Below are 14,770 nucleotides of genomic sequence, written 5' to 3'. Positions count from 1 at the left end.
AACTGGCCCAAATGTTGCAGCAGTTCCCAGCTGGGGTCCAGAAACTTAGTATTAAGGCGTATTATTCAGTAACTAGGAATTACACTGTATAAGCTATGAATGATTTAGTGTGTGTTACTAATTAGTAACTGAAATATTCAGTATTTACTGTAACTTAATTCAGTCTCTACTATGAATTATTCAGTATTTACTGTAACTTAATTCAGTCTCTACTATGAATTATTCAGTATTTACTGAAACTTAATTCAGTATCTACTATGAATTATTCAGTATTTACTGTAACTTAATTCAGTCTCTGCTATGAATTATTCAGTATTTACTGTAACTTAATTCAGTCTCTACTATGAATTATTCAGTATTCACTGTAACTTAATTCAGTCTCTACTATGAATTATTCAGTATTTACTGTAACTTAATTCAGTCTCTACTATGAATTATTCAGTATTTACTGTAACTTAATTCAGTCTCTACTATGAATTATTCAGTATTTACTGAAACTTAATTCAGTATCTACTATGAATTATTCAGTATTTACTGTAACTTAATTCAGTATCTGCTATGAATTATTCAGTATTTACTGTAACTTAATTCAGTCTCTACTATGAATTATTCAGTATTTACTGTAACTTAATTCAGTCTCTACTATGAATTATTCAGTATTTACTGAAACTTAATTCAGTATCTACTATGAATTATTCAGTATTTACTGTAACTTAATTCAGTCTCTACTATGAATTATTCAGTATTTACTGTAACATAATTCAGTCTCTACTATGAATTATTCAGTATTTACTGTAACTTAATTCAGTATCTGCTATGAATTATTCAGTATTTACTGTAACTTAATTCAGTCTCTGCTATGAATTATTCAGTATTTACTGTAACTTAATTCAGTCTCTACTATGAATTATTCAGTATTCACTGTAACTTAATTCAGTCTCTACTATGAATTATTCAGTATTTACTGTAACTTAATTCAGTATCTGCTATGAATTATTCAGTATTTACTGTAACTTAATTCAGTCTCTACTATGAATTATTCAGTATTTACTGTAACTTAATTCAGTCTCTACTATGAATTATTCAGTATTTACTGAAACTTAATTCAGTATCTACTATGAATTATTCAGTATTTACTGTAACTTAATTCAGTCTCTGCTATGAATTATTCAGTATTTACTGTAACTTAATTCAGTCTCTACTATGAATTATTCAGTATTCACTGTAACTTAATTCAGTCTCTACTATGAATTATTCAGTATTTACTGTAACTTAATTCAGTCTCTACTATGAATTATTCAGTATTTACTGTAACTTAATTCAGTCTCTACTATGAATTATTCAGTATTTACTGAAACTTAATTCAGTATCTACTATGAATTATTCAGTATTTACTGTAACTTAATTCAGTATCTGCTATGAATTATTCAGTATTTACTGTAACTTAATTCAGTCTCTACTATGAATTATTCAGTATTTACTGTAACTTAATTCAGTCTCTACTATGAATTATTCAGTATTTACTGAAACTTAATTCAGTATCTACTATGAATTATTCAGTATTTACTGTAACTTAATTCAGTCTCTACTATGAATTATTCAGTATTTACTGTAACATAATTCAGTCTCTACTATGAATTATTCAGTATTTACTGTAACTTAATTCAGTATCTGCTATGAATTATTCAGTATTTACTGTAACTTAATTCAGTCTCTGCTATGAATTATTCAGTATTTACTGTAACTTAATTCAGTCTCTACTATGAATTATTCAGTATTCACTGTAACTTAATTCAGTCTCTACTATGAATTATTCAGTATTTACTGTAACTTAATTCAGTATCTGCTATGAATTATTCAGTATTTACTGTAACTTAATTCAGTCTCTACTATGAATTATTCAGTATTTACTGTAACTTAATTCAGTCTCTACTATGAATTATTCAGTATTTACTGAAACTTAATTCAGTATCTACTATGAATTATTCAGTATTTACTGTAACTTAATTCAGTCTCTGCTATGAATTATTCAGTATTTACTGTAACTTAATTCAGTCTCTACTATGAATTATTCAGTATTCACTGTAACTTAATTCAGTCTCTACTATGAATTATTCAGTATTTACTGTAACTTAATTCAGTCTCTACTATGAATTATTCAGTATTTACTGTAACTTAATTCAGTCTCTACTATGAATTATTCAGTATTTACTGAAACTTAATTCAGTATCTACTATGAATTATTCAGTATTTACTGTAACTTAATTCAGTATCTGCTATGAATTATTCAGTATTTACTGTAACTTAATTCAGTCTCTACTATGAATTATTCAGTATTTACTGTAACTTAATTCAGTCTCTACTATGAATTATTCAGTATTTACTGTAACTTAATTCAGTATCTACTATGAATTATTCAGTATTTACTGTAACTTAATTCAGTCTCTACTATGAATTATTCAGTATTTACTGTAACTTAATTCAGTCTCTACTATGAATTATTCAGTATTTACTGTAACTTAATTCAGTATCTGCTATGAATTATTCAGTATTTACTGTAACTTAATTCAGTCTCTGCTATGAATTATTCAGTATTTACTGTAACTTAATTCAGTCTCTACTATGAATTATTCAGTATTTACTGTAACTTAATTCAGTATCTGCTATGAATTATTCAGTATTTACTGTAACTTAATTCAGTCTCTACTATGAATTATTCAGTATTTACTGTAACTTAATTCAGTATCTGCTATGAATTATTCAGTATTTACTGTAACTTAATTCAGTCTCTACTATGAATTATTCAGTATTTACTGTAACTTAATTCAGTCTCTACTATGAATTATTCAGTATTTACTGAAACTTAATTCAGTATCTACTATGAATTATTCAGTATTTACTGTAACTTAATTCAGTATCTGCTATGAATTATTCAGTATTTACTGTAACTTAATTCAGTCTCTACTATGAATTATTCAGTATTTACTGAAACTTAATTCAGTATCTACTATGAATTATTCAGTATTTACTGTAACTTAATTCAGTATCTGCTATGAATTATTCAGTATTTACTGCACCTTAATTCAGTCTCTACTATGAATTATTCAGTATTTACTGTAACTTAATTCAGTCTCTACTATGAATTATTCAGTATTTACTGTAACTTAATTCAGTCTCTACTATGAATTATTCAGTATTTACTGTAACTTAATTCAGTATCTGCTATGAATTATTCAGTATTTACTGTAACTTAATTCAGTCTCTACTATGAATTATTCAGTATTTACTGTAACTTAATTCAGTCTCTACTATGAATTATTCAGTATTTACTGAAACTTAATTCAGTCTCTACTATGAATTATTCAGTATTTACTGTAACTTAATTCAGTCTCTACTATGAATTATTTTGTAACAACCATGAATTTTCCAGTAACGGTGATGAAATTTTCAGTGACCTGTGATTGTTCTGCTTTGAGTTGTTCTGAAACCACTATGAATTATTCAGTAACTACTGTTAATAATTCGGCATCTTCTGTGAATTATATATTAATGACTTCTTTAGTTTAGCCAGTATTAGTTATTCTGCAACGGCTATGAATTATTTAACCTCTGTGAAAATAACGTTAGAGCTCTTTAGTGATCAGAGGGAGGAGCTGAAGTCCAGACCCGCCGACAGAGTTCAAAGGGTTAATCTGTCGATCTGTGTGTCTCCTGCTCAGTGAGATGCAGTTAACTGTTGTTCAGGCCGTGAAGCTCAGCAGGTGAACGTTCTGGAAGCTGAGCAGACGCCGGTTCTGCAGCTACAGCAGACAGTTAGACGTGCGTTGGCTCTCTGACTTCTGTATGTTTCCTGTTTCCTGTCTTTGTCATAGTGAGAACTCTCGTTTACTGTGTGTGTGTGTGTGTGTGTGTGTGTGTGTGTGTGAGAATGATGTCTTAATGTCCATTAAAGTGTGAGTTTTAGGGCTGCACAACATTGATTGTTGATCGTTTTCAAAATATTGGCCTTTACAAAACTGATAAAAGGCTGCAATATGCAAATGAGCTGTGCAATGAGCCTCCTGGCCAATCACAACTCCAGATGATTGTCTGAGGGTTGTGATGAATCAGGGAATCAAATAATCATACAAAAATCTGTTTAGGTCGATCTTTAAAGGGCAGTTACGCTAGATTCTCAAAAATTCCTTCATAAAGGAAACGGTGTGAAACGGTTCAGACGGTCTTTACAGTGGTGGTGATGGGAACCAGGCGTCGCCATGACTACAACACAGATATAGACACTTTATTTACCATCCAGAACCACCAGAGAACCCACACGAGTCTTCTGAGCTTATATGGAATGCTGATGATGGAAAACAGTGGAAAATCTGGAATAATGAGTTTTCTTTGGGGACTATTTTGCCGCACAGCGCCCTGCATGTCTCCCTCCAACATGAATGGAGTTGAAGTTCTCTAAACTCTCATAAAACAGCGTCTCAGTCATCAGGCAGTGAATTCAGAACCAGCTCATGTAGGAACTTTCTGTAGGAGCTTTTAGAGGGACGTCTGGTTCCTATCACCAGCACTGTAAACGGTTTTGACTCAGTTTATCTAGAACAGTTTCACACCAAACCGCTCTGGATTACTGTGTTTATATCTTAACCTTGTGATCAAGCAGAAATTGGGAAAAAAGCAGTGGAATTCCCCTTCGGCTATGCAGCACTATTGATTCACCAGTACTTTCCTTATGTTGGAAGTCGTGCAGTGCTGGTGTTTAGCCTGTGTGGTGCAGCCCTGTTGTGTGTGTTTGTGTGCATTTCTCTGTCTCGTGTCTTTGTCCCTCTTACTGACCCTCTGTGTGTTTCACCCCTTCTCGCTCTGTAGATGTACTCCAACCGTGTCGCTATAGGTGACGACTTCATCGCTCTGCAGCCGCTGTCCAGAGCCAAGAATCAGCTGGGCAAGATTAGGTAGAGTAGGAAAAGCCGCACCCCCCCCCTCCCCCCAGTCTCGTGCTGCATGCTGTGGCAAAACAAACTAACCAGCATTCAGGGCAACGCAGTGAACAGGGCAGGGATGAGTGAAGGAGAGAGGGAGGGCGAATTAAGCTCAACACTGAGCTGATACAGAGGACACACAGTTCACCCTGCATGCCTGTAACCTGTAAACCTCCCACCCTCAACCTGCATGTCTCTCTCTCTCTCTCTCTCTCTCTCTCTCTCTCTCTCTCTCTCTCTCTCTCTGTGACTTACACACAGCAGACTGGAGCATGACCAGCTCCAAATAACTCAGTACAGCACAATACAGCCCAACAGACCAAAACAGTACAGCACAATACAGCCAGTGCAGAAATACAAATATCTAGAAGGGTCGTTCTACAGAAACGTCCACTTTTCTTTCTCTCCGTAGGAGTCACTGGTGTTACCGATACCGGCTGCTACTCCGTATCAATCCACACGCTGTCCATCAGGGAACGTCCACTAAAATGTGGAATTTAATCCATGTCTGTTTTTTCACAGTGACCTCAGAATAAAGTCGGTCACACCAGTGACGTCAGCTAGAAGCTTCTTATGAGATCATGAGCTGAATGAGAAGATCTCTGAGAACTGAGAGACACAGTGGACTCACCACGAGCTTTTCTCCATAGATCCTCAGAAAACAGGTCAAAGGAGGTCGAGTGACGTCATCGGCGTGACTTTTATTTCAAAATAAGAGACGCAGTAACACCAGTGACACGACTCCTGGGGACTTTTATTATGCATTTTATTATATTTATTAGGCATTTATTTTTTTGTCATTTAAATCATATATTTCATAGTCATGCAGAGATGATTGCAGGTAAAATTGCAGAAAAACAAGTTTTTTACCTTAAAATATGGTCTCACCCTTTACACACGATGGTGGGGACGAGCTCTTCTGTGATGCTTGATTTATAAACCAATATGGATAAATTGAGGCTCAAAAAGGTGCGATTGTTAAAATAACTTTTATTTTAAAATATAAATTGTAACCCGAACAAGTGTAATATATCTGTGAACTTCAGAGACACAAAACTGGACGTTTCTGTAGAATGACCCATAGACACACACACACACACACACACACACACACACACACACATACACACACACACACACACACACACACACACTCTCACAGTCATTGCAAATGGAACATCTTGGCAAGTGAATATATATTGAATATACACACTTCATGGTTCCTCAAGGGTTCTTTAGGAAATCATAAACACAAACACTCAAAGAACCTTTTGCATGATTAAAGGTTTCCTTTGATCGTGAAAGCGTTCTTCAGATTAATGGAGAATGTGCTGTACGTGGCTTTTATTTATATGTATATATATTATATATATGTTTTTGACAAGGATTCTGTGTAGCACCCAAAGGGATTCTTCTACCATGACAATGTCAAGCTTGTAACAATTGATGAACCTTTTTGGGGGGTATATAGAACCATCTACAGCACATTGCGCCTTTTCCATCTGACAAACCCTTTCATAGAGAATGTGCTGTAGATGGTTCTATATAGAACCCTTTTGAAAATGGTTCTGTGTAGCACCAAAAATGGCTCTTCTGGTGTAGAAGAACCCTGTTTGATGCCATATAGCACTCTTTTCTTTACTAAAGGTTCTATATAGAACCATCTACAGCACATTCTCCATGAAACTGAAGAACCATTTCATGATGCAAAGAGCCCAGTAATCTCGCACAGGGTTCTTTGAGAGTTCATGGTTCTATTTAGAACCATTTTTTTTTACTAAAGAACCTTTGAAGAACCATCATTTTGACAATATGTAGGCACTACATCTAATACTCTTCATTGAGATTGTTGATTAATATAAACTAACTGAATTATTGATTAAGACAAACAGATACAAACCAAAATAATGTAAACAAGACAAACAGCTGTTATTAATGCATTTTTAAGTAAAGGATTATTATAAGACACATCTGTATCTACTTCTGTTAAGATTATTGTAAGGTTAATATGAGATCTAGCTATTATATTATTATTATAAATTCTTGTGAGAGCAATATATGTTTTTTTATTTTCAGTGCATAAACAGATGCTTGTGCTTTCTTATACTAGTGCGTATAGAAATAGTTTGAATAATGTCACAATCATCTACACAGTAGTCTCAGTGGAAAATGCTGCTTACACTGCCCACATTCAAGATGTTTTCACTTGCCAAGATATCAGATTCTGCAGCGTTTGCAGAATTAACTGCCATTGCCAGGTCAGCAGAGGGTTCTTCCTGTGCGCTGGACCACAGTTGACCTACAGATTCACTGCCTTCAAATACGTTCTTTCATAGCTACTGTTGTAAGGTTGAACAGCTTTACAGAACTCTGGAGAAAATCCCATTCAGCCTAATGAGAAACTGTAGAACGGACTCGGTTTATATCACAATACCTACATTTAGAGCCGGTTATTCATTCAGCCTAATGAGAAACTGTAGAACAGACTCGGTTTATATCACAATACCTACATTTAGAGCCGGTTATTCATTCAGTCTAATGAGAAACTGTAGAACAGACTCGGTTTATATCACAATACCTACATTTAGAGTCGGTTATTCATTCAGTCTAATGAGAAACTGTAGAACAGACTCGGTTTATATCACAATACCTACATTTAGAGTCGGTTATTCATTCAGTCTAATGAGAAACTGTAGAACGGACTCGGTTTATATCACAATAACTACATTTAGAGTCGGTTATTCATTCAGTCTAATGAGAAACTGTAGAACAGACTCGGTTTATATCACAATACCTACATTTAGAGTCCGTTATTCATTCAGTCTAATGAGAAACTGTAGAACAGACTCGGTTTATATCACAATACCTACATTTAGAGTCGGTTATTCATTCAGTCTAATGAGAAACTGTAGAACGGACTCGGTTTATATCACAATACCTACATTTAGAGTCGGTTATTCATTCAGTCTAATGAGAAACTGTAGAACAGACTCGGTTTATATCACAATACCTACATTTAGAGTCGGTTATTCATTCAGTCTAATGAGAAACTGTAGAATGGACTCGGTTTATATCACAATACCTACATTTAGAGCCGGTTATTCATTCAGCCTAATGAGAAACTGTAGAACAGACTCGGTTTATATCACAATACCTACATTTAGAGCCGGTTATTCATTCAGTCTAATGAGAAACTGTAGAACGGACTCGGTTTATATCACAATACCTACATTTAGAGTCGGTTATTCATTCAGTCTAATGAGAAACTGTAGAACGGACTCGGTTTATATCACAATACCTACATTTAGAGTCAGTTATTCATTCAGTCTAATGAGAAACTGTAGAACAGACTCGGTTTATATCACAATACCTACATTTAGAGTCGGTTATTCATTCAGTCTAATGAGAAACTGTAGAAAGGACTCGGTTTATATCACAATACCTACATTTAGAGTCGGTTATTCATTCAGCCTAATGAGAAACTGTAGAACGGACTCGGTTTATATCACAATACCTACATTTAGAGTCGGTTATTCATTCAGTCTAATGAGAAACTGTAGAACAGACTCGGTTTATATCACAATACCTACATTTAGAGTCGGTTATTCATTCAGCCTAATGAGAAACTGTAGAACGGACTCGGTTTATATCACAATACCTACATTTAGAGCCTGTTATTCATTCAGTCTAATGAGAAACTGTAGAACGGACTCGGTTTATATCACAATACCTACATTTAGAGTCGGTTATTCATTCAGTCTAATGAGAAACTGTAGAACAGACTCGGTTTATATCACAATACCTACATTTAGAGTCGGTTATTCATTCAGCCTAATGAGAAACTGTAGAACGGACTCGGTTTATATCACAATACCTACATTTAGAGGCGGTTATTCATTCAGCCTAATGAGAAACTGTAGAACGGACTCGGTTTATATCACAATACCTACATTTAGAGCCGGTTATTCATTCAGTCTAATGAGAAACTGTAGAACGGACTCGGTTTATATCACAATACCTACATTTAGAGTCGGTTATTCATTCAGCCTAATGAGAAACTGTAGAACGGACTCGGTTTATATCACAATACCTACATTTAGAGTCGGTTATTCATTCAGCCTAATGAGAAACTGTAGAACGGACTCGGTTTATATCACAATACCTACATTTAGAGCCGGTTATTCATTCAGTCTAATGAGAAACTGTAGAACGGACTCGGTTTTATATCACAATACCTACATTTAGAGTCGGTTATTCATTCAGTCTAATGAGAAACTGTAGAACGGACTCGGTTTATATCACAATACCTACATTTAGAGCCGGTTATTCATTCAGTCTAATGAGAAACTGTAGAACGGACTCGGTTTTATATCACAATACCTACATTTAGAGTCGGTTATTCATTCAGTCTAATGAGAAACTGTAGAACAGACTCGGTTTATATCACAATACCTACATTTAGAGCTGGTTTTTCATTCAGCCTAATGAGAAACTGTAGAACGGACTCGGTTTATATCACAATACCTACATTTAGAGTCGGTTATTCATTCAGCCTAATGAGAAACTGTAGAACAGACTCGGTTTATATCACAATACCTACATTTAGAGCCGGTTATTCATTCAGCCTAATGAGAAACTGTAGAACGGACTCGGTTTATATCACAATACCTACATTTAGAGTCGGTTATTCATTCAGCCTAATGAGAAACTGTAGAACAGACTCGGTTTATATCACAATACCTACATTTAGAGTCGGTTATTCATTCAGTCTAATGAGAAACTGTAGAACAGACTCAGTTTATATCACAATACCTACATTTAGAGTCAGTTATTCATTCAGCCTAATGAGAAACTGTAGAACAGACTCGGTTTATATCACAATACCTACATTTAGAGTCGGTTATTCATTCAGTCTAATGAGAAACTGTAGAACGGACTCGGTTTATATCACAATACCTACATTTAGAGTCGGTTATTCATTCAGCCTAACGAGAAACTGTAGAACGGACTCGGTTTATATCACAATACCTACATTTAGAGTCGGTTATTCATTCAGTCTAATGAGAAACTGTAGAACGGACTCGGTTTATATCACAATACCTACATTTAGAGTCGGTTATTCATTCAGTCTAACGAGAAACTGTAGAACGGACTCGGTTTATATCACAATACCTACATTTAGAGTCAGTTATTCATTCAGTCTAACGAGAAACTGTAGAACAGACTCGGTTTATATCACAATACCTACATTTAGAGTCGGTTATTCATTCAGTCTAATGAGAAACTGTAGAACGGACTCGGTTTATATCACAATACCTACATTTAGAGTCGGTTATTCATTCAGTCTAATGAGAAACTGTAGAACGGACTCGGTTTATATCACAATACCTACATTTAGAGTCGGTTATTCATTCAGTCTAACGAGAAACTGTAGAACGGACTCGGTTTATATCACAATACCTACATTTAGAGCCGGTTATTCATTCAGTCTAATGAGAAACTGTAGAACGGACTCGGTTTATATCACAATACCTACATTTAGAGTCGGTTATTCATTCAGTCTAATGAGAAACTGTAGAACGGACTCGGTTTATATCACAATACCTACATTTAGAGTCGGTTATTCATTCAGTCTAATGAGAAACTGTAGAACGGACTCGGTTTATATCACAATACCTACATTTAGAGTCGGTTTTTCATTCAGCCTAATGAGAAACTGTAGAACGGACTCGGTTTATATCACAATACCTACATTTAGAGCCGGTTATTCATTCAGTCTAATGAGAAACTGTAGAACAGACTCGGTTTATATCACAATACCTACATTTAGAGTCGGTTATTCATTCAGTCTAATGAGAAACTGTAGAACGGACTCGGTTTATATCACAATACCTACATTTAGAGTCGGTTATTCATTCAGTCTAATGAGAAACTGTAGAACGGACTCGGTTTATATCACAATACCTACATTTAGAGTCGGTTTTTCATTCAGCCTAATGAGAAACTGTAGAACAGACTCGGTTTATATCACAATACCTACATTTAGAGTCGGTTATTCATTCAGTCTAATGAGAAACTGTAGAACGGACTCGGTTTATATCACAATACCTACATTTAGAGCCGGTTATTCATTCAGCCTAATGAGAAACTGTAGAACGGACTCGGTTTATATCACAATACCTACATTTAGAGTCGGTTATTCATTCAGTCTAATGAGAAACTGTAGAACGGACTCGGTTTATATCACAATCCCTACATTTAGAGTCGGTTATTCATTCAGCCTAATGAGAAACTGTAGAACGGACTCGGTTTATATCACAATACCTACATTTAGAGTCGGTTATTCATTCAGCCTAATGAGAAACTGTAGAACAGACTCGGTTTATATCACAATACCTACATTTAGAGTCGGTTATTCATTCAGTCTAATGAGAAACTGTAGAACGGACTCGGTTTATATCACAATACCTACATTTAGAGTCGGTTATTCATTCAGTCTAATGAGAAACTGTAGAACGGACTCGGTTTATATCACAATACCTACATTTAGAGCCGGTTATTCATTCAGTCTAATGAGAAACTGTAGAACGGACTCGGTTTATATCACAATACCTACATTTAGAGCCGGTTATTCATTCAGTCTAATGAGAAACTGTAGAACGGACTCGGTTTATATCACAATACCTACATTTAGAGTCAGTTATTCATTCAGCCTAATGAGAAACTGTAGAACGGACTCGGTTTATATCACAATACCTACATTTAGAGTCGGTTATTCATTCAGCCTAATGAGAAACTGTAGAACGGACTCGGTTTATATCACAATACCTACATTTAGAGCCGGTTATTCATTCAGTCTAATGAGAAACTGAGAACGGACTCGGTTTATATCACAATACCTACATTTAGAGCCGGTTATTCATTCAGTCTAATGAGAAACTGTAGAACGGACTCGGTTTATATCACAATCCCTACATTTAGAGCCGGTTATAGAGCCGTAGAACAGGTATTGTGGTATAAACCGAGTCTGTTCTACAGTTTCTCTTCAGGCTGTAAAGGATGTTTACCCGCGTTCTGTACAACATGATCTCTAGGAAAGAACATATTAGTGGGCGGAGCTTAGATGTAGTCTAGTTGGTATTGGGTTGTTCTGTAACCTCTCTACCAAATTCACCTTCCTGTTTGTTTCATTTGCCTTCTTTGAAATTTGAGCTCAAGCTACTGAGAGGCTTTAGTTTCTTCTACCTGCAGCATGAGCCCACCATGAGCCCACCATGAGCACGGTCATTCCTCTACTACCACAGCTTGAAACCAGCACGGCCTCATGCTTTAGCAGATGCTCTTCATCCGCTTGTTTGTCTTCAGTGCCGTTCAGTGGAGTCCTTTTTTGGGGCTGCATGCAGCTGAAACGGTGATAAAGTTGTTGTATTTTATTGCAGTGAGCAGAGAAAATGGTCTCCAGTCCATGTGACATGAGATATCAGCTGATAATGATGTCATAAATCCGAAAATGCTTTTGTATTTTTTTTGTAGTAATTCGCCTATCAGTAGTAGTTCTGTTTAAAATGCTAAATTGCCGTAAAGCCAGTCTGTAATGATAAATCAGAGCATATTTTAGATACAGTCATATGCAGAAGTTTGAACACCCTCAGGCAAATAACTTGTTTTATTGCTCATATTTTCTAAACAAGAATAATAACATCCTGTATGGGAAATGCACTTAAAAAGGACTCTATTCTGCCAATTTGACTGCGCAGAAATACGACAAAGTCTGAAGTGTGCCATAACATTTGCACAGGCCATAGTTTATGCTTCATTTTTCATAGTATGGTAAATAGAAATGTGCTGAAGTGTGTTCTGCGCACTTATTTTTGTGCCCAAACTCTTGCGTACGACTGTAGATAAGCTTTTATTTTAATCATATTTTATTTTAACAGCGTGTTTCCACAGTGGATCTGGGCCATTTTCATGCTCACTATGTTGCTCCTTTAGGATTGTTTTCGCTCCGCGCTCCAGTTTTCTTCCATCAGCGAGCCTTAACCAGCTGTTTTGTCCTTCCAGATGGAAGAGGATAAAGTTTCAGTCGGCTCAGAATATGACTCTGCTGAAAGCAGGGACAGAGGGGAGGACAATTGGCAACTGCTAGCTGCTTCTCCTTCCCCTGCCATTGACGCAGCCCCCCCTCTCCCCTAGGTAGTACTGCCCAGCCTAGAGCCGTGGATGTGTGGATGTGCAAGTGTGTGCAGGGACGCGGGAAGTAAGGGTTTCGAGGATGCTGCAGTATACGCCGCAGCAGGCATTACATTCTGACCACCTCCTCGTTTCTACACTCACTGTCCACTTCATCAGCTCCACCTACTGTATAGCTGCACTCTGTAGTTCTACAGTTACAGACTGTAGTCCATCTGTTTCTCTGATACTCTGTTACCCTGTTCTTCAGTGGTCAGGACCCCCATGGACCCTCACAGAGCAGGTACTATTTGGGTGGTGGGTCATTCTCAGCACTGCAGTAACGTGGTGGTGGTGTGTTAGTGTGTGTTGCGCTGGTCTGAGTGGATCAGACACAGCAGAACGTGTGTCTGTATTAGGAGAAATAACGTTGGCACGCTCAGCTAAAGCGTTTGGGAAATGGAGACTGAAACTGGGGGCCGGCATCGCTCTGATAAACAGCAGGGGGCGCTCTCACAATATTCACAACTTAGTTTATCACACTTTAGTTTTGTTCGGCCTTTTTTACATCAGTGACTGTAGCTGTACAGCTACTAACTTGATTATATTGATTACACACGCAGCTGAAATATAGCATGTATAGTCGGTTGCTAAGCAACAGGCATGACGGCTGATTATCAACTCTGATCGAGTAGATTAAGATTTCCTAACTGAATATAAGATGCTGTCAGTTCAGATAAAGTTCCTAAACTAAGATCACATTTTGCTTCTATAAAACAAATTTGTGAAAAATCTTATATTGACCTGTCAGATGTTGAAAGAGACTGAAAGAGAGGCAGTTTCTGTAATACAGCCCCAGATTGTGTAGCTAACGTTAGCCCTACAAAGGCTAATTTTAGCAAAAGGTCCGGTCACCGGTCCATAAAGTCCAGACATAAAGAATACGTCATTGCTGTCCAGAGAAAAACAGCGGCGGGTTTACGAGAGAGAAAAAAACTTTAAATGCAAGTTGTAGAAATCGGTCCATTCATAATGAAATGTTCACACGATGTAAAGGACGGCCACTGCGCTCAGATAATGAAGAAAAATAAAAATGAAAAATAGTAGAAATTCTACGATATGGAAAAGTAGCAGATATACAGGGTGATTCAAAAAGATTCAGCAGATTTCAAAATGATTGATTTCTCCTGTAAATCATCACAGATCAGTGCAGTGAGCTGTAAACGGTTTAAATGAGCATAAAGTTTATTATGTAGTTCTACAAGGTCTCAGTCTGAACCTCCTCCAGCTGTACGGACGACATCAACTCCCCAGTCAAACTCATCCCAGACTGGACTGAGCGTGTCGGGCGTCGCTGCTCTCACGGCTCTTTCAGTGGGATTTCGGAGATCATCCAGTGCTGTGGAACCAGCGCCGAACGCTCTGAGCTGCTGGAGCTTCACTGCTGATGAAAATCCCGCTGCTCAGTTCTGACGGATTCACTCTTATTGACGTGGAGAACGCAGAACGTTCTGCTCAGGGGTCTCAGCTCCTCTCAGACTGAAGGAGCCAGTCAGAAACTCTATGACCCCCTCTTACAGTTGGAGTGTGATTGGTTCCTCGGCGCTTCGCAGTTATAAAAATAT

General features: G+C 36.7%; 1 protein-coding gene across 7 annotated transcripts in view; it reads left to right on the top strand.

The window, feature by feature from the left end:
• LOC108415043 (probable phospholipid-transporting ATPase IF) overlaps positions 1-14,770 on the top strand; it is a 123,563-nt gene that overhangs the window by 88,498 nt on the left and 20,295 nt on the right. The window contains exons 30-31 of one of the 7 annotated variants that reach the window (XM_037545134.1): positions 4,864-4,949; positions 13,038-13,169. The exons of 3 other annotated variants lie outside the window; for them this stretch is intronic. In XM_037545134.1, the coding sequence (XP_037401031.1) occupies positions 4,864-4,949; positions 13,038-13,122 (171 nt within the window). In that variant the 3' untranslated portion in view covers positions 13,123-13,169. Of the gene's footprint in view, positions 1-4,863; positions 4,950-13,037; positions 13,364-14,770 lie in introns of those variants that run through there. 3 more of the 7 variants (XM_037545133.1, XM_037545136.1, XM_037545137.1) reach the window with 3 other exon arrangements.

The sequence above is a fragment of the Pygocentrus nattereri genome, chromosome 15 (assembly GCF_015220715.1).
Source record: "Pygocentrus nattereri isolate fPygNat1 chromosome 15, fPygNat1.pri, whole genome shotgun sequence".
NCBI classification, from domain to species: domain Eukaryota; kingdom Metazoa; phylum Chordata; class Actinopteri; order Characiformes; family Serrasalmidae; genus Pygocentrus; species Pygocentrus nattereri.
This window is presented reverse-complemented; position numbering and strand designations above follow the sequence as displayed.